The 21,417-nt window shown below is 44.5% G+C and overlaps 1 protein-coding gene across 1 annotated transcript in view; it reads left to right on the top strand.

Moving 5' to 3' along the window:
• LOC137428884 (uncharacterized) overlaps positions 1 to 21,417 on the top strand; it is a 116,855-nt gene that overhangs the window by 80,456 nt on the left and 14,982 nt on the right. Inside the window, exons 3-5 of the mRNA XM_078781088.1 lie at positions 13,959 to 14,099; positions 14,234 to 14,638; positions 14,873 to 15,057. Coding sequence (XP_078637214.1) covers positions 13,959 to 14,099; positions 14,234 to 14,638; positions 14,873 to 15,057 — 731 coding nt within the window. The remainder of the gene's footprint in view (positions 1 to 13,958; positions 14,100 to 14,233; positions 14,639 to 14,872; positions 15,058 to 21,417) is intronic.

Genomic DNA, 21,417 nt, shown 5'->3' with positions numbered 1-21,417 from the left:
TTGATGGCGATTTCTCACAATGGCCATTGCGTTTGGAGTCGTAGTAGTCGGACTCCGCTCTGGGTCTTCGCTTTTCATGCGGTAACAACTGGACATCAAGTGTCCAGGTTTCTTGCAAAAAGCGCAAGTAGGCCCGGAGGAAAAACTCGTGGTCTGCCTCGGGCCCCCCGAACTATAAGTTTGTCTTGGGCCCTCATCCCTCCGATTTCGAACCGGTGGGGTATCATAGTTGTCCCCATAATCATCTCGAGGCCGCCGCCATGTATGGTCGTTCTCCGCACCTGCTGTTCCCCACCTCCCCTGCGGAGATCTAGGCGAGGAGTTAGGTTCGTGGACCCCTATTCGGTGGGTTAAGGCATAATCATCTGCCATGGTGGCTGCGTCCCACAACTTTGGTACCTTCTTTTCCTGCAGGTACACTTTGATGTCCTCGTGGACACACTGCTGGAATTCCTCCACCAGGATCAAGTCCCGCAATTTCTCGAAGTCTTTCCCGACTCCTTTTGACTCACACCACCGATCAAACATGTTTTCTTTCACTCTGGCAAACTCCACATGGGTCTCACTCTCCCTCTTCCTGGCATTCCTGAATTTTTGCCTGTAAGCTTCCGGAACCAACTCATAGGCTTTGAGGATGTGCTTCTTCAGTACCTCATAATCTGCACATTGGTCCATTGGTAGCGCCGAATAAATTTCCTGAGCTTTCCCCACCAGCACACTTTGCACGAGTATGGTCCATGCCTCCTCCGGCCAGTTTAATTGTCGAGCCACTTTCTCAAAGTGTGGAAAAAATTTCGCGACTTCTTTTTCACTGAACGGTGGAACCAGCCTCACATGTCTGCCCACATCCCAGGTTTTCTGGTTAGGTGTCGACCCCGTCAGCAAGGGTGGTGCCTCTCCCCGTTCTCTCATTAACTCCAGCTCCTTGAATTTGATTTCTTGCTGAAGCTCCATGTCACGTTCCTTTAATTCCCTTTCCGCTTTTCTCTCCTCTGCTTCGAGGTCCCTTGCAGCTCTCCTCTCCTCTGCTTTTTTGTCTTCTAACCTTTCCTGGAGTTCTCGTTCCACTCTCCTTTCCTCTGCTTGTTTCTCTTCTCTCCTCTCTTCCGCTTTCCTTTCTTCTTCTGCTCTTTCCTTTTCTGCTTTCCTTTCTTCTTCTGCTCTTTCCTTTTCTGCTTTCCTTTCTTCTTCTTTTAACCTTTCCTGGAGTTCTCTTTCCACTCTCCTTTCCTCTGCTTGTTTCTCTTCTCTCCTCTCTTCTGCTTTCCTTTCTTCTTCTGCTCTTTCCTTTTCTGCTTTCCTTTCTTCTTCTGCTCTTTCCTTTTCTGCTTTCCTTTCTTCTTCTTTAATCCGTTCCTGGCTCCGTAATTGCAACTCCAGTTTCCGGAGCTCAACGTCTTCTGGTTCTTCGGGTAGCCACTCCCAGGCTAACTCGTCCCATGTTCCTAATCCCACCATAGATTGTATCACCGTGGCCTGCAACTCTGCCTTCCTCAAATTAGTTCGGACCTCCAAGTTAAAATGTTTGGCCAATTTCAAGAGGTCCGACTTTAGCAACGCTCGGAACTGTGCCTCACTCGGTGTTACCCCAAAGTTCTGTGCCACAAACGCCATGGTGCCTATCGTTAACACCTGTTAACCTTCACCCAAGATTTTACCCCAATTTCTCAAAAAAAAAAATTTACCAATTAATAATTCATTAATAAATTTTAATTAATAAAAATTATTATTTTATTATTTTATACAATTTTAAATCCCGGACGTAGACCCAATTGCGAAACCGCAAATCGTAATTTGGACGAGCCCCCAATTCTGTTACGTGGTCCTCCCGGTAACTACCTGGTCTTGGTGACCCCCGGACCGTGGGAGGGACCCCGCCAGAAAGATATATGGTTTATACGCTTTCGTAACGCAATCAATATGAATTCCGGTCAAGAAGAAACCCCACACCAAGGATCCGGAATAATCAATAATATATTCCCTGAGCAATCCACAACCATCAACAATGCACAATCAATATTACAAAGATGTAAACTCATCTACACTAACCCTAAGATGGCCATCTTATATATTCCTCACGTGAGCCCCACTCCTGACTCCCTCCGTGGTCAATGTCTCTCACAATGTCTCTCGTCTCCGCACACGGGCGGTTGAACGAACCCCGGGCGGACGTGCTCCACACGTGCCGTCTCGTACCGGGGACAGCTGCTGCAGCGCACCTCCTTGCCAAGCAACGGGGCAAAACCCAGCGCGGCTTCCAACGCGCGCGAGGCCCTGAAGTGCGACCCGTACGCGTCCTTGTAGACGGGGCAAAACCAAGCGCGGTTTGTAACGCGTGCGAGGCTCCAAAGTGCGACCCGTACGCGTCCTTGTAGACGGGGCAAAACCAAGCGCGGTTTGTAACGCACGCGCGGCCCAACGTGCGACCGCTTGGTTCCGTGCACGAACTCACGGGGACTTCACGTGTCAAAAGGTAGTTACGCGGCCAGGTAACTCCTCTCGCCAAACGGGTTTCGGAACGCCTCTGTTTTCCGCGCAGCGCAAGGTCGATTCCCCCTTCTGTCGTCGCGGGGCGAGGAAGAAGAAGAACCATCCTTTTTTCTCCTCGTGTCTTTTCTTCTTCCGTTTCCGGCCACTTCCGTTTCCGGCCACTTCCGTTTCCGGCCACTCCCTCCGAAGGGCTCCTGACCCTCCAACCACAACAACTACACCACAACTTAATATACTACACACGGATAAGCAAAGACCTGAATGGTAATTCACATACATTCACATAAATATGTAACAAAAGGCATAACTGTCCATAACTGGTCTGGGGATGGGTATATGCCATTTTACTTGGTACGATTGGATTCCTGGCCCCTGAAAATGTAGGTTTAGCTGTTAAAATCAAGACCCTAGGTATTCTAGAAGCCGAGCTATTGAGAAATATCAATTTTTAGCGCGGCCATTGTGAAAATCCAAGATGGCCGCCATGGAACCTTCCATGCAAATGAAAACATCACTTTTCCAATTAGTTATACAATAAACTTTCCAGAAATGTATAGTTTTGCAAATCTCCAAAGAAAACCAACGAACTTAACAATCTGAACATGGTGAACCTGACTATACGCCGCTGTTAGACTTTTGGTCTTGTTTAATGTAACCTTGTATGTGCAATCAGCATTGCGGGGCACATGGAATATGTAAACTTTTCTTTGACTCCCAGTTCATGCCCCAGGATTTAGCGTCGCAGGTCAAAATGGAAAGGAAACCCTCAAGATCGGATATTGGGTCATTCCTGGTGGAACTTGTTTCCATCTTTTTACTTTGCTTTGGGTACGAAGCATGGGGATTTGCGATTGCGAGCAATGCTTTCCTCTTGTAGTTTGAGAACCTCTCTTTACCCATGGACGGACTTAAACATTATTGTCCCCCGTCGCTCAGCGGAGCGAAAGGGGGACTATGGCTTTCCCCTCCGTCCGTGTGTCCGTCCGTCCATCCGTGCATGTGGCGTGCGTGCATGTGTAAGCGAAGGACCGCATTCGAATTTAGTGTGTGGGTGCAACCCACGTCAAAATCCAAGATGGCCACCGCCATGTATGTCTGATGCCATGTTTGTCTGAACATTGTAACCTGCATATCTTGAAAAATAAGCGAAGTACCAACTTCTAATCTGGTGTGTGGGTGTATCTAGGCATAAGGAAGAACGCTGTTGAAAATTGGGTCGCCACGTCAAAATCCAAGATGGCCGCCGCCATGTATGTCTGAACCTTGAGATGAATATCTTGAAAAATAAGTGAAGTACCAACTTCTAATTTGGCGTGTGCGTGTATCTCGGCACAAGTAAGAACGCTGTTTAAAATTGGGTCGCCACGTCAAAATCCAAGATGGCCGCCGCCATGTATATGTCTGATGCCATGTATGTCTGAACCTTGTAACCTGCATAACTTGAAAAATAAGCGAAGTACCCAACTTCTAATCTGGTGTGTGGGTGTATCTAGGCATAAGGAAGAACGCTATTGAAAATTGGGTCGCCACGTCAAAATCCAAGATGGCCACCACGATGTATGTCCGACACTTGTGAGATGAATATCTTGTAAAATAAGCGAAGTACCAACTTCTAATTTGGTGTGTGGGTGTATCTCGCCATGAGGAAGAAGGCTATTGAAAATTGGGTCGCCACGTCAAAATCCAAGATGGCCACCACCATATACATGTCTGACCCTTGTGAGCGAAATATCTTGAAAAATAAGCGAAGTACCAACTTCTAATCTGGTGTGTCGGTGTATCTAGGAATAAGGAAGAACGCTATTGAAAATTGGGTCGCCATGTCAAAATCCAAGATGGTCGCCGCCATGTATGTCCGAACCTTGTGAGATGAATATCTTCACAAATAAGCGAAGTACCAACTTCTACTTTGGTGTGTAGCTGTATCTCGCCATAAGGAAGAAGGCTGTTGGAAATTGGGTTGCCACGTCAAAATTCAACATGGCCAGCACCATATATATGTCTGAACCTTGTGAGCGAAATATCTCGAAAAATAAGCGAAGTACCAACTTCTAATCTGGTGTGTGGGTGTATCTAGGCACACGGAAGAACGCTCTTTAAAATTGGGTCGCCACGTCAAAATCCAAGATGGCCGCCTCCATGTTTGTCTGACCCTTGTGAGCGAAATATCATATCATAGCATGTTTTCTGCGTGTTCCACTTTGTCAACTCACATCACTTCCCCGACGGGGGACCGAGGCATAACGCTTGTTATTGTTGTTGTTCTTCTCTAGCCCTGGATAGTTCTCTTGGGACAGGCCTGCTGCACGGAGACAGCCGATCAATCTCCCAGGAGATCTTCAAGAGATCCCCCACATCCAATATGATGTACCTCCACCTTCTCTTATCCTTGTTTTAAACAGTGAAATGCATTGCAGAATTCTTTGTCTTGGAAATATTTGGATGAACAATGTGAACGTTTAAAAAAAACAAAAAAAAACTTTAATTTGAAAACAAACTCCAACCCAGGATGTGGGGGATAAACAAAAATAAAATAAACAAAATCACTCACCGCAGACAGGTTGGTGGTCTTTGTCTTCAACCGACTCCTCTCCGGCCTAGCTCCCCCAGCTCTGTCTATGCTCTGTCCCCCAAATATTACTACAGGTCGCACAAGATCTGCCAGCAACCCTCTTCTGGTGAAACTGCCAAAATCAAGACTCTCTGCTCACCTTCACTCCTTCATTCCTTTTTTCTCCCGCCTCTGGAACAAACTCCCTCACTCTCTTCAATCCCACTCCTCCCTCCAGGTCTTTAAAACAGCTGTTCACCACCATCTCTTATCTTCCCTCATCCAAACCCTTCATCTTTTCTACCCCTGTTAATTCACCCCAGATCCACTTTTTTTGAAATGCCCTGTTAGGGATATTTTCCTACAGTAGTATGTAATAGATGAACCAAAAAAAATTCAATGTCCATCAACTTGTCAGAAGAGAGTCACAAATTTTAATTCCCGAGGAGGACAACACTTTCTGTCTGCCAGAAATACACAGCAAGAAAACAATGACCCTTATCAAACCAAGGAGAGCATGGTACGATTCACAAAAACACACAAGGAAGATTTACAACAAATCATCGATCAAAGTCCAGAGTGAAAATCCTGGTACAGTAGGGATGCACAAAGAAATATCATACTAAACACCAGCATGCACAGTATACAGTTAACATACAGAATCAACCAGCCAAGTGAAGTATCCTGGCTATTTGGTCATTCGTTCTGATTTTTTATACAGTTTCAAGTGGGAGGAGCAAGTGGAGGGGGGAGGAGCAAAGAGAGGGGAGGAGAGCAGTAGGATTGGTTGGGCAAAGTTTGGGTGGGAGGGAACAAGTGGAGGGGGGAGGAGCGAAGAGAGGGGAGGAGAGCAATAGGATTGGTTGGGCAAAGTTTGGGTGGGAGGGAGTAGGTGTCGAGGATGAGGTTGCCGCCCGCTGACAGCAGGTTTGCATTCCAAATTATTTAATGCGGTTTTCTGCTTTTCCATTGTCTCCTGCAAAACACCTCGGAGCCCCGTCTCTCTAATCCCTTCAAGAACATCTGAAGGTCATTCTCAGTGAAGTGGATATATCTTTTACTCATTTTCGACACGACAAGAACAAAGACCACTTACGTATTTCAAAGCACTTTTTTTTTTACCATTTTGTGGTTTTATCTGTAATTCATTTATTGTTTGATGCAAGGGTTATTATACCATATTACGAATTAACACACTAGTAACATGGGTTGTGATAAGTCATGTTAAAACTTCAAAATGAGGCATGCAATAAGAAAAGTCTTTACTCAATCAAAACAGTCACTTCAATAGCTATGGCAATCCCATCCCTTTTCAATCTGCAAACTCATCTTTTCCCTCACAAGTCAAATCCTACTGCAATCCCACAAAAGATTTTACTGAGAAACAGAGAGTGAACAGAACAGTGAACAGAGTGAACAGAAAAAACAGAGAGAGTGATTTTTCATATTTCAGACTCACCCTTATCAAATACTAATAAGCTATTTTGATTCAGTGTTTAATTATCGTTCTTGTTGAGAGATTTTCCTGAGAACGCTGGCAATTTTATAAAACTATTTATTAAATAAACTCCAAGTAAGAAAGAAAAAAGCGTCCGCTGAATTGTCTTTACAACGGTCAGCGCAGAGCGATTTATCCGCTTCCATTGTTCGACTCTGCAATAATTACCAAGTACTTTACATTCACTTATCTAGTTCAGACTTGGTGCTGAGTCGATTACTCACAGTCACAATGAAAGCTTGCTCACCGAGCACATTGGTAAGCAAACCTTGATGATCCAGCAATTATCTTGTTAGACATTGTGGCATCAGTTGTATTATTTAATTATTTACCAAGAAAACAATATCTTTTCTCCAACTTGCTTATCTATCTATAATTCCAGTAATCTCTGTACGTTTGTACGTTTGTACGTTTGTCTGTCTGTGACCGCTGTTTCTCGACAACCACGGGTCCGATATACTTTTAACTTGCCAGGTATATTGTTGGGGACCCGAGGATGTGCCTTTTCAAGGTTTCATATTAATCGGACAATTACTTACCGAGCTATGTCCAAAAAACGATTCAACCAATCAGAGAGCAGCGAACGATCGCGTGTGCCGAACGTGGCGGACACACTCTGCCTCGGATGGCACATTTGAGAGCGTATTCATTTATTTCACGTTTGCGAACTATGTTGGCGTTAAACTATGTTTTAATAAAGTTTTAAAACTAATAAAAACGAATTTGCGATTCATTCGCTTTCCTGCGCGTTTGTGCACGCGATGGCGATTGCTTTACCAAACTCCGGAAGCCGTTCGCTTTGGACCAAACCATTGCATGTAAATAGAGGGGGGGGGGGTTCTGTGGTCGTTGCGAATGGACCAAACCATTCATGTAAATAGAGGGGGGGGATTGTCACTGTACTCGCAAGCCGTTCGCCGTTCGCTTTGGCGTTGCGAATGAACCAAACCATTTCATGTAAATAGAGGGGGGGGATATAATTTTAGATAGATATATAGTACGGGCATATATATAGTACGGGCATGCCCTAGTATAATTCAATAAGACACTCGATCCAACATCACATTATTTTCCAAAATCACATCCCATCTGTATTACATATTCCCCTATTTGTAATAATGTTCCATCAGTCATTGGTGACAATATGGTTCACCATTGCTTTTTACTCTTCTCGAGCCACGATTCTGTTCAGTGTCGGAGACAACTTGCCAACTGCAGGGGATCCCAAATTTGCATGGAAACCACAAAAAGACACCTGCAGACTAGGAATGGAGGGTTGAGGCTCATAGAAATTGCTTGCTTCATAAATTTACACTTCCACACCCACTTCTTTCCCGGAAGTCCTAGCAGTGTCTTTGTGTTTTATACCTCCCTCCCCCCACCCCCCTTCCCATACCTCCCCGTCCCAAGCCCTCTCCCTCCCAGTGCCAAGCCCTCTCCCTCCCACAGATCTCCCGATGTCCCTGTTCTCCACTGTTGTACTTGTGTGCTTCCCTCTCTCTCACCATCTTGTCTCCCGCTCCCTTTATTGTATGTTTTTTTGTGGCCGCTTGTTTTTTTTGTGATTAATGTTAGCTCTTCCACGAGCCTCGATCTTGTATATGTATAAAATTAAAAAAACCCCACTTGTCAACAAAACGAACAAAATGTGGAAATTGTTTCCCCCCCCCCCCCCCCCCCCAACAACAATTTGGTTTTTCTTCTCAAGAAAAGAATCTGTTTAATTCTGAAATGTTTATTTAAACCTAAATCAAGGCCTGAGTTGTAATGAATAAAATTTCTGAAACTGCAGTATGGACATCTACCATCTATGTGCAATATTGGGTAACTTCTCTTATCTTCTCTTATCCACCATCTCTTCTCTTCCTCCATCCAAAACTTGATGTTTTCTACCCCCGTGAATACATTCCAAATCCACCTTTTTCAAATTCCGTTCTTCTCTCCTGATTGTCCAAGTAGTGTCCATTTGTTTAGCACCGTTTCTCCTCTTCCCCTCCCCTCCCCCCCCCCCCCCCCCGCCCTCCGGTCCACTTCCTTCTGCAGATCTACAACAGTCCCTGTTCTCTACTGTTGTTGTGCTTCCCTCCCACTCCCCCTCTTGTCTCCCACTCCCTCTATTTTATGTTTTATGTGTTTTCTGTTTGTCCTTGTGCTTTATGTGTTGCTCTTACACAAGCCTCGACTTTGTAGACAAGAAAATAAAATGTCGACTTGTGTGCAGGTGAAGGTGATCTGGAAGAGGGAACTAATTTCAAAATGTATATTCCTCAAAACCTTTAGAACTCACCTATTCCGATAAAACAGTAAAACGATGCATCAACATAAGAATCCAGCAGTATTTCCCTGCCTAACCCTCACCAACTAATGCCCACCAACTAATGTAGGCAGATGAGATGCCAGTTTAATGAACATCCAAGGGATGGCACACACATTGATGAATTACCCTCTCTTTAATTCCACTACCCCAAACACCAAAACCTCTTTCCTCCCTCCCCCAATCCCCAAATCACCTTCCCATTTTCCCACTCCGACAAATGCATCATTCATATTTTAAATTTTTCTCTGATTGTCCCAAACTAATCAAGATGGTAATTAGCGCTGCCAGGCCGGCAGAGATTCAGAGGCGAGGTCAAGCTTGGTAGTTTGAATGTGGGATCAATGGCAGGGGGAAGGGGAGGAGGGGGGAGTGGGTGGAGGAGGGCGAGGGGTTGAGGTGGTGGAGATGATGCAGAGAAGGATGTTGGAAGAGTTGTGTGTGCAGGAGACCAGAGGGAAAGGGGACAGGGCCAGGAGGTTTGCAGAAGGGGGTACAGCTGTTGCATGTGGGTGTCGATGAAATGAGTAATGGTGTAGGAATAATAATTTCAGAAGAGATCAGCAAGCAGGTGGTCAGAGTGGAAACATGGGGGGGATGGTGAGTTATGGCATGGGTGGTGTTTTAGAGGGAAATGGTGTGTGTTATATCTGTATATAGGCCACCAACGGGAAAGTCTAGGACGTAGAAGCAGAAATTCATGCACGCACTGGAGAGGATGACAGGAATTGTTAGGATGGAGGTGATGCTGTGCATTGTGCGGGAGTTTAACGCTCATGTCGGTGTAGCGGAGCCGGGTGAAGAGGATTGTGTTGGTAAATTTGGTTGGGGGAAAGGAATAGAGAGGATCAAGAGCTGGTGGCATTGATGGCAAGGAATGGGATGGCCATAGCTGGTTAATTCTTTCAAAAGCGGTAACCAATAGGAGTGGACAGAACAGAACTGGATTTGGTGGTGGTAAGGAAGTGACAGTTGTGGAGGGTTAAGGATTGCAAGGTCATGGTAGGAGAGCATGTTACCTCCCAGCACAAGCCTGTGATGTGTGTGGTGAGGATGAAGAAAAGGTTTTGAGGTTAAGAGCAGGGGTCAGAAGGTTGTTATGTGGGGGTGGTGTCGGGGAATCGTCACCCAAGTGTACAAGGAGAGGTTGAGGGCCAGGTATGAGCAACTTGGCAAAGAAGCGGAAGAAATGGAGAAGGAATGGAAGAAGTATGGAGAGGCATTCAAGGGAATTGCAGAAGATTAAGGAGGGAAGCGGAGGGCTAGTGACAAAGACTGTTGCATGATTGAAGGTGTGTGTAGGATATTTCAAAGAGCTGTTTAATCGGGAAGGAAGCAACAGCGAGCTGTAGCTGCAGAGTTATGTGGAGGGAAAAGTCGAGATCACGGAAAAGGAAGTGCGGACGGCATTGAAGAGGATGAAAAAGGGAAGGGCGTCAGGTGTTGAGGTATTACACAAATGATACTTGCATCAGGAGATGTTGGAGTCAGGTGGACAAAGAGGTTCTTAAATGTATGTACGAGAGGTGGGTCAATTCCAGAGGTGTGAAGGACAGGGTTAATTGGGCCGATTTGAAAGGGGATGGGGGGTATTCAAGATCTGAGGAAGTACAGGGGAATTACACTTCTTTGTCATATCATGAAGGTGCTGGAGAGGGTTCTGGATGAGAGGATAAGGCAGAGTGTGGAGAAGCTTCCGTGGGATGGCTCATTTGTAAAGCAGTGTGTAAACTGTCATGGGGTGGCCCATGTGTGTGAATGGAGTGAGAATGATTGTGTCGTTGATTGTGTGAATAATTGGTGTGCGAGGGATCGTGAGATGGCCGGTGTGTGTAAGTTGTGGGTGCTGGTCTGCGAGGCGGCTTGTAAGCTTGCATGGTTTGGGGAAGTACCATGGTGTGAGTGTGGGCATGGTGAAGGTTATGGGGAGGGGCGTATGTATGTGTGTTACTTCTGCAGAGGTTCCACAGCATAAGCAGTGAATATGGAGAACACGTCAGGCTTCCCTTTAGGACCGTGGTTCCCAACCTGCGGCCCCTAGGGGGGCCATGGTGTATTTCTCGGGGGGGGGGGGCATGGGGCAATTTGAACCATACTAAAAAGGATTTATTTTATTTTATTATTGTTTGTCTTTGATATTGCTTTGTTTTTTTCCTATAGCAGATTTGACGTTATGGCTTCTGGGAGTAAAAAAATAAAGTATCTTGACGAATACATTAAGCTTGGATTTACATCCATTACCGTGTCTGGCCAAGAGAAACCACAATGTGTGCTGTGTCCAGGTTTTGAGTACTGAATCCATGAGGCCATTCAAGTTGAAGTTGCACCTCGAGACAAATCACGCACAACATGCAAAGCAGGATCCCGAATTATTCAAGCGGCATGAAAGAAATTTAAAGCGACAGAAGTTGGATGAGGGAGGAGCTTTTCAACAACAAAATGTAGCAACTGTACAGGCTTCTTATGAAGTTTCTCTTGAAATTGCAAAGAAGAAAAAACCCCACTCGATTGGGGAGACACTCATCAAGCCTTGTACCCTCCTCATTGTTGAACGGGTTCTCGGCAAGGCAGAGGCTTGCAAAGTTGAACAGGTGTCTTTATCCAATAACACAGTGCAGCGTCGTATCCGTGACATGTCGGAAGATGTGAAACAACAGATCATCAATGAGATTAAGGCGGCGACTTTCGGCTTGTTTTCTTTTCAACTTGATGAATCGACCGATGTTAGTTCCTGCTCCCAGCTACTGGCATTCATTCGCTATGTCAAGGGAGATGATATCAAGGAAGAATTCTGAACACAGAACCACAGAATAATTCAGCAGAACCAGCTGAACCTCAAGCTCCAAGGAAGAGCGACTAATATTATTCTTTTCCACGATCATCTCAGTGGATTTGTTGCCAAGCTCCAAAACTGTTGCAGGAAAGTGAACAGAGGAAACATTGCTATGTTCGAAAGAATGCCTGAATTGCAAGACAGCATGGGAAAAGAGCTTCATCCTGTTCTGAAAAATGACATTCTTGAGCAGCTGCAGTCACTGGAGCTAGAATTTCATAAGTATTTTCCTGATTTCGACGACAATGAGGCAAAAATTGTGAGGAATCCTTTTTCCGTCAACCTTTGCATGGAGAGCATGCCGGAGGCAATGCAAGATTAATTCCTGGATCTCCGAAACGATTCATTTGCAAAAGACACATTCAAAGAGAAGAGCTTGATGGAGTTTTGGGTGGGAATGGGTCGCTACCCTAATATCAGACAGATAGCTATCAGGGTGCTTCTGCCATTCTCATCTACCTATCTCTGTGAAGCGGGGTTTTCCACGCTGTTGAATATCAAATCGAAACCGTAATCGGCTCCACGTGGAAGATGACCTCTGCTGTGCCCTGACTGTGACTCAACCATGGATACCCCAATTGGTAGCTAAAATGCAATTTGAGCCATCCCACTGAGTTTTTAATTCACTTTTACGGCTCATGCACCACGTCCCTAGTTTTAATTACCTGAGTTGTTGTCGAATTGAGTTTCTTTTTGTGAGATTATTACACACTGCGTTAAATACAGACACAACAGAGGTTTTTAGTTTTCACATATTCTTGACTTGGAACCTTTTCATGCTGTTTTCTTGTGTGACAGTTCTATTTTATGCTGTCCATAGTGTTGCTTCTGATAATATTAAAATCTCATATCAAACATGCATCATTCGAGCGACGTTGCTTTGTTTGCTTCTTCCAAAAACGATGTAGTTGGGAGCCAGTGAGGAACAGAAAAAAACTATAGAACTAAATGTTCATGTTGGCTCCTTGGAATTCCTCATTTTCTGTGTCATAATTTACCAATTCTCAAAAAAACAAAATAGCCAATTAAAGCAAAAAACTCCTCTCAGAATGCACCACACAGCATCTAGAAATCAAAAAATTTCTGGGTGGCATGCCCCCAGACACCCCTAGCCTGCTTGCATGTGCTCTGCCGCTCGACCCTTGCGAAATGGAGGGGGGTGCTGGGGATGTGCTCTGGGAGCCAAGGGGGCCATAACACAAAAGAGGTTGGGAACCCCTGCTTTAGGAAATCCACTGAATGCCAGTGCGAAAATTTAAATTAATTGACAGGCTACGGATGCACCGCCGAACTTCTCCACAGAGAGGGGCTGACTGAGGATAGAATATTGAGTATGGAAGCGGCTTAAAAGCTGCAACGCCAGAGCAATCGCTGCTGTTTGAACGCACTGGGCACCCAAGGAGAAGCTTCCTGCCTGTTCATGCCATGGAGGGATCACCTGCCGAGATCAATTGTGTTGCTATGTTTGGCGGTCTCAATCAGTGTCACTAGTCGCTTAACTTCTTTTCGGGCCGGGGACCTATCCACGGCACGGCGGCCTGCAGGTTCAGAGGTCAGGGAGAGTCCGAGAAGTCTCACATGTGATGCACCCCAAACCCCGTGTCTGCAACAATATTTTCACTCTGTCTGCTGATTTGGCAGTCAAACAAAATTTCAAATCATTCCAAACAGGAAACTTAATGTTTAGAATGACATCATAAAGGACACAAACAACAGGCACAAATAACTAATGTAACTTGTTAGATAGAGTGAGGTAATAGACACTACACTACAATGCCAGTAAATTCCAGAATTTTTTTTAAAAAATTTTTTAGAATCTCTATTTTATTTCAATTGAATTAAATACTTGAACACTGTTTAACATAAATCGTCTTCTTGTTCATTCCAATAACCTAATTCTGTATGTTTGTGTGCTTCCCCTTCTCTCCCCCATCTTGTCTTCCGCTCCCTCTTTTTATATATTTTGTTTGTCTGGTTGATTTGTTGTGAAATAAATGTTAGCTCTTTCACGAGCCTCGATTCAGTATACAAAAAAAAAAAAAAACCTCCAGTATAGCAGCACTTGGACATGTCAAATAGGGTGGTGTACAAGGGTGATGTAGAAGACTGCTTCAATCGGACTTAACATCCGGAACTTTTATTTAACAATCTTTAACTTCATTGTTATATTTGAATTGAAGTATACATTGTGTGGCGTAACATGTTCTATGAACTCTCCAGATGGTTCTCAATCTCATTTCCCTGCAAAAGACTGATGCTGATTTATACACAGGTGATGTCTCTCCTGTAAATGTGGAAGGCAAACAACACGACAACGATTCATCTGTCACAGAAGATTCAAAATGTGCTTCTGCAAAGGAAGGTTCAGATGATATTCACATGACAAACGGAAGTGCTTCCTGTTTTGCATCTGGTGAGTTGAAACGTAAAAAAAATTAACATACAATCTTTTGTGTTGCGAAAATGTAAAATTTTCAGAAAAGTGTCAAATATTTAGCATTTTGATTTTGACAAAAAAAGAAAATATTGTGTTCTTTATTTCTGTAGGACAATCAAGAAATAATATGGGACAAATGAGGTCCAGTCGCAGCTTGACAGTGAGGAAGAAGCTTTTTTTGAAGAAACAATCACAAGATCAACACTCACTTCCCATAAAATACAAGTGCTTGTCTGGGCCTCGCAACACCAAGATTAATATGAAATTAAACAAACACAAAAATGTTCAAGAAAAGCAAATACGTTATAAGTGCAATGTGTGCAGAATGGATTTTGCTTCAACTAGTAAAATCAAAATACACATGAGGATCCACACTGGAAAACGTCCTCACAAATGCTCGATATGTGATAAAGGTTTCTCTCAAAACAACGATTTGAAAAAACATATGAGGATCCATTCAGGAGAGCGTCCTTACAGTTTCTCGATATGTGACAAATGTTTCTCTCATGAAGGTGGTTTGAAAAAGCATATGAGGATCCATACAGGAGAGCGACTTCACAAATGCTCGATATGTGATAAAAGTTTCTCTCTCAACAACAGTTTGAAATTACATATGAGGATCCACACAGGAGAGCGTCCTAACAGCTGCTCGATATGTGACAAATGTTTCTCTCAGAAAGGTCGTTTGAAATTACACATGAGGATCCATACAGGAGAGCGTCCTTACAAATGCTCGATATGTGACAAAGGTTTCTTTGGAAACGGTGATTTGAAAAAGCATATGATGATCCATACAGGAGAGCGTCCTCACAAATGCTCCACATGTGATCAAGGTTTCTTTGGAAAAGGTGATTTGAATAGGCATATGAGGATCCATACAGGAGAGCTTCCTCACAGCTGCTCGATATGTGACAAATGTTTCTCTCGGAAAGATGTTTTGAAAGAGCATATGACGATCCATACAGGAGAGCAACCTCACAAATGCTCCATATGTGATAAAGGTTTCTTTCACAACAGCAAATTGAAGTTACATATGATGATCCATAAAGGAGAGCGACCACACAAATGCTCGATATGTGACAAAGGTTTCTCTCAAAACAGCGATTTGAAAAAACATATGAGGATCCATACAGGAGAGCGTCCTCACACCTGCTCGATATGTGACAAAGGTTTATCACAGAAAGATGTTTTGAAAAAGCATATGATGATCCATACAGGAGAGCGTCCTCACAAATGCTCGATATGTGATAAAGGTTCATTGTAAAAGATGTTTTGAAAAAGCATATGATGATCCATACAGGAGAGCGTCCACACAAATGCTCGAATTGTGGCAAAGGTTTCTGTGGAAAAGGTGATTTGAAAAAGCATATGATGATCCACACAGGAGAGCGTCCTCACACCTGCTCGATATGTGATGAAGGTTTCTCTCAAAACGGCCATTTGAAACAACATATGAGAATCCATACAGGAGAGCATCCTCACAAATGCTCGATATGTGATAAAGGTTTATGTGGAAAAGGTGATTTGAAAAAGCATATGATGATCCACACAGGAGAGCAACCTCACAAATGCTCTATGTGATAAATCTTTCCATCATAACAGCCATTTGAAAAGGCACATCAACATCCATACATGAAATCTGAAATACCAGGACTTGAAAAATAACATCAAAAGCATTTAGAAATGGAAGAAACCTGAAATTGTACCAGTGATTGTCGGAGCAACAGGAAATCCGGATGATCAAGAAAACACCAATTGAGCACATAAAAAGCATTCCGGGGAATATCGCCACAAACAAGCTACAGGTGGAGGCTGTCAGAGGTTTTGTGAGGATGCTAAAACGAGCCCTTGGAATACAACTATGAGAATGAAGTTTCACAAACTGGTTCATGAACAATGATCCTTTACCGAAAAAGGAGGTGGAGATTTTGAGTTCTGGGAGAACTTACTCGCACCTCCTAAACCCGCATGTGGAGATGACAACCAACAAGAGTGTCCTTACAAAAGTTATTTTTGTGACGAGGATTTTATTTCTAAATAGAGCTTGAACTTCCATCATGCAACCCACGCTGGAGTGCTCACATAAAAAAATGGCTGACTGTGGGAAGAGTTTTGCTGATGAAGGTTTGTTAAATTGACGTAGCATTACCCACACCAGGTTGTGCGTGCCCCTCTTGTAAGCATTCCGCAGCAGTAAACGAGATATTCAGTGAACCAGTAAGGAGAAAGCTATTGTGAAAGCGTACAGCCCTTTTGGCATATACCATGTGAGCACAACTCTTCAGAGAACCACCTGTAACTCAGGACAACCAGCCAGCAGCCCTGATCCCCTTGATGAAAGCCATATGGCTGGCTCTCACCAGAATATCCACAACAATGACTGCAACCTGATGCCAAAAGGCAACAAGAATCTCAGAATGCTAAGCCCATCCACGTCCACCCAACTCAAACTAAATTTATAGAAGATGACAGGTAAAAAAATGTAAAATTTATTAATTTGGTTCTCCACATTCTCATAACAGAGCATTGTTGAAAACTTGATGCCAAAAACTTGTATGTTAACACAACTTAATCTTTCAATCTGATCGTGGATCTCACCGTGCTTCTTCCAGGGCCTTGACGGAATGCAGTTTTGTAATTCTTGTCTCTGTCCTTCCCATGTATCCAGCCAAGTTCCATTTGAGTTTTTTGATTGTGACCAGTGTCTAGAAAATTTGTTTTCCATCTGATTTCGTTGTTTTTCTTGTCCCTTTTTGGTTATGCTCAGATGGCATCTTTCCATGGCAGTTTGGACATCAATTTTACTCGATCTTTGCTGTCGTCCATGTTTCATTGCCATGTGTGATATTGGGAGAACACCCTTGTTGTAAAATTGTTGATCAAAAGAACACTTCTGCCTATATTTTTCATGAAACTTGAATTTGTTAATGGTTTCACATTAAAGAGAGGTCCTCAAAGCACAAATGCACTGCCTGTGTTGTTGTGAATATGTAATGGCACATTATGATCAATTTTATCAGTCAGTGGCGAGTTTGGAATTGTCCATATCCCCAGAAGTAAACTTGATCAAACCGAGACTTGATCACCAAACCAGTCGAAAGCCTTGCATAGCATTTACCATCATTGCTTGACTGCACTTCATGCCATCACCGATTCCTGCCACGCAGCTCACTTACACAGGTCCCAACGTGGAAGCCACAAAGCTGGTTGCGACCACATTTTTCTCAACATCAATGGTAAAGCATTGTTAATGAAGGGCATACCTTTGAACACAGACTTCGAAAGAAGAGAAGAGGGGAACACACCACTCCTCCCTAAAATGTTGAGATTTAAGTCGATGCGGCCACTGGTCAGACCAAGCAGAAAGAAGTATTCCAAAAACTTCTTTTTTTTTAAATTCCAAAAACAGATCCTTGCAACTACAGACCAATCATCCTTCGCCCAATCATCAGCAAGGTCATGGAATCCATCATCACTTCTGACATTAAATCCTTCCTCTTATCCAATGGCTTGATCTTAGATCATCAATATGGATTCAGACAGGCCACTCCACTCTGTACATGCTCCTTCGGCTGTCTCAAAAATGGATGTCCTCAACGCCAGAAAGGAAATCAGACCCGTCTCCCTTGACACATTTCATGCCTTCGATACTCACTGATGCACTCACTCACTCACTTAGTCCCTCACTGACTGACTCGCTTTCACACAATCACTTACAGTCGTGGCCAAAAATATTGGCACCCTTGCACGTTTTTCAAATAACTCACAATTTTCTGGAAAAATAAGCTAAAATTGACAAAAGTATTTGGTCTTCACAATTCTTTATTTCACTGTTAGTATTACAGAACCTTTGTTATTGATACAGAACTTAATACATCCTTTTAAATCAGAAAATAAAAAGAAATGGCGCAGACAAAATTATTGACACCCTCGACTTAATATTTGGGAGCACAGCCATTGGACAAAATAACTGCAGTCAAGTGCTTCCTGCATGAATGAGCTTCCTTCACCTCTCTACTGGCAGTTTGGCCCACTCTTCTTGTGCAAACTGTTCCAGTTCTCCGAGATTTGAAGGGTGCCTTCTCCCAACTGCTGTTTTTAGATCTCCCCACAGGTGTTCAATGGGATTTAGATCTGGACTCATTACTGGTCACTTCAGAACAGTCCAGCGTTTTGGCTTGAACCATACGTGGGTGCTTTTTGAAGTGTTTGGGGGCATTGTCCTGCTGCAGGACCCATGCCCTTCGACGGAGACCCATATTTCTGACACCGAGTTGAACATTGCGCTCCAAAATGCCTTGGTAATCTCCTGATTTCATGATGCCATGCACACATTCAAGGCACCCAGTGCCAGAGGCAGCACAGCAACCCCGAAACATCACTGAACCTGCTCCACGTTTGACTGTGGGGAAGGTGTTCTTTTCTTTGAAGGCTTCATTTGGCTTTCTGTAAACATAGAGAGTATGTGCTTTACTTAAAAACTGCTCTAATTTGGTCTCATCTGTCTGCAGGACATTCTCCCAGAATGATTTTAGCTTGTTCAGGTGTGTTTTGGCAAACTCCAGTCAGGCTATCTTACGTCTCTCTCTCAGCAGTGGGATCCTCCTGGGTCTCCTACCAGAGAAGCCCCTTTCATTGAGTTGGTGATGGATGGTGTGAGTTGAAACTGTCGTATCTTGTGTCGAAAGGTCAGCTTGAATCTGTTTGGCTGTTGATCGATGTTCTTTCTCCACCATTCGAACAATCCTTTGCTGCAATCTTCGATCAAGTTTTCACTTGCGGCCGCAGCTAAGGAGGTTTGCGCAGTGTCATGGGCCTTAAACTTCCTGATAACATTGCATACGGTGGACACAGGAACATCATCACGAGCCTCGATCTTGAATACAAAAAAAATACAATAAATAAACTAGCCAGGGTGGAAGGAGGGGGAGCAGGATAGGGAGGGGTTAGGAAGGGAGTGAGGAGAGAGGAAGGGAGTGAGGGGAGAGAAAGGGAGTGAGGGGAGAGGAAGGGAGTGAGGGGAGAGGAAGGGGAAGGGGACTAGAAAGATATTGTACTGTCTGTAGCCGATGTACACCAGCCTTGGACGAATAGCCGAACGGTCCTTAATTCCGAGGCGAGTTGCCGAAGATGACAGTTATTTTTATGGCGTGCGTTGGATAGAAGGCAGCGAAGGCGCTTACCTGAACAGAAGCACACAGGTTTATTCCTGAACGCACAACGAATACAACAAATGAAAAATGCTACACAATGAAATTAAATCAAAGAAGAAAATGAATGTTGAGGTAAACTAAGATTTTCTACTGTGAGATGTCTCCACTTGGTCAAATAAACAACACAGAGGAAAGATAAAATAAAAATAAATGTTCCTTTAGCCGACCGGTGCTCAGCTTTGGCCCCAAATGGCCTTTATGAGCTTGGTGGTCGTCGAACCTCAAAGCCAATGCACGGGAAGCAAACAACATGGTGCGGGTTCGCTCTCCATGGCGCCACGAATGTTAGGTAATTCGTGAGGGCCGTCCTCTTTCGTGTCACTCTGCTCGAAGCACCAAGACCACCGCTTTATTGCTCTTTCACGTCCGCAACAGCCTCCTCCTCAATGCGCCAAAAGTCTCCACAGCACAAGCACAGAAAATTCCCAGTACGGTCAAAAATGGCCCAGCTTTCTTGTCCGTGCAAAAAGACCAAAGCGACCCCTCCACTTGCTCAAAGCTTCTCTGCTCTGATGTCACCCCGACCATTCACAAGATCAGGGGCGTGGCCTGCCGGTTACGGTCTTTTGGAGGCGGGGTTTAGTTTGGGAGCCTGTTTGCTTGGCCTTTGTCGGTGGTTGTTGTTTAAACGGAGGTTTTTATGGCCAGCCTTATTGTTAAAACGTAGGGAAAAGCCACAGGGGGCAATGACATAGTGGGGGAAAACTAACCTATCTCGTTAACACAGCTTCACCCAGCCCCCCAACCCCCTTGTGCTGACACATAAACAATCTCAAGCTGCATGTTCCCTACTTACAGACTTGGCATTTAATATGGAATATATATTTTTTCTTGACTTGGGTTTACTTTCTTAACTCAGTATATCAATCTGGTGAGTTTCTTTTACACTTTGGTGATTTATTTGTTGAAAGAACCATGTCACTGATTGTCTGTCGCAGCAAGAAGTCAACAACAGGATTATATCACAGGTGGCGTGGCAAAATGTACGGACAGGTGCATTTGATGATTGGCTTCACAGTCGGGTATACAAGGGTTGTTGCGTTCTGTATTAGTGGAAAACAACTGCTGCACGTCTCCAAAAGTTATTGCCGCTTCCTCTGGGGATGGTCCGTCAACTCGACAATGCTGTTTGTCATGGAGTGGTGGCTTTACGAAATTACGGCATGAAACAGCGTGCTCTTGCTCGGCAGTATGGCATCACTCAAGGTCAGGTGTCAAAGATCCTGAAACGAAATGCTCAGAGGGGTGTCCCTACTCTAATACCGAGGCCAGGACGTCCCCGCAGAACCACAAGGAGGGATGATCGCCAGCTGCACCGGTTAGTCCGCAATGGCCGTACCAAGTCAGCTAATCGGCTTAGGGCTGAGTGGCAGCAACTGACAAATGTGCCTGTATCCAGAAGGCTAGTCAACCAACGACTGGTTCAAGCAGGCTGTCGTGCCAGGCGTCCCCTGAGAAAGCCACGCCTGACCAGACAACACCGCCAGTGCCGATTGCAGTGGGCCAGAGAGCACCGTCAATGGCAGCCAGGTCACTGGAATCACGTGATCTTCAGTGACGAGTCTAGATTTCTGGTCTATCGTCAAGATGGCCACGTCCGAGTGCGCAGACAAGTGCATGAAGCCTACAACAAAGTAGTTGGTGTGTTTTGGCAAAACGTAGGGAAAACAAGGAAACATTGTATCGTGCCAAGAGTCCAAGCTGGAGGTGGTGGGGTGACCGTTTGGGCTGCTTTTCATGCAGGGGGCAAAACTGACCTGGTTGTTCTGAATGGAAACCTGAACCAGTTCAAGTACAGGGCCATTCTGGAAGAAACATTGCTTCCATTTGCTCGTGCAGCCTTTCGAGGAAACTTTGTCTTCCAAGATGACAATGCACGGCCTCATCGTGCTCGCATGATCCAACACTTTCTTGCTGCCCGTGGTGTAGAGCATATGGAGTGGCCTGGCATGTCCCCGGATATGAATCCGATAGAGAACTTGTGGGCAGAATTAACGCGTCAAATCGACCACTTGGACCAGCAGCCGACCTCTGTGCGTGAATTGCAGCAGGCTATTGTCACTGCATGGCAAGCGATTCCT

This window comes from Myxine glutinosa, chromosome 6, assembly GCF_964187855.1.
Source record: "Myxine glutinosa chromosome 6, kmMyxGlut1.1, whole genome shotgun sequence".
NCBI lineage: Eukaryota > Metazoa > Chordata > Myxini > Myxiniformes > Myxinidae > Myxine > Myxine glutinosa.
This window is presented reverse-complemented; position numbering and strand designations above follow the sequence as displayed.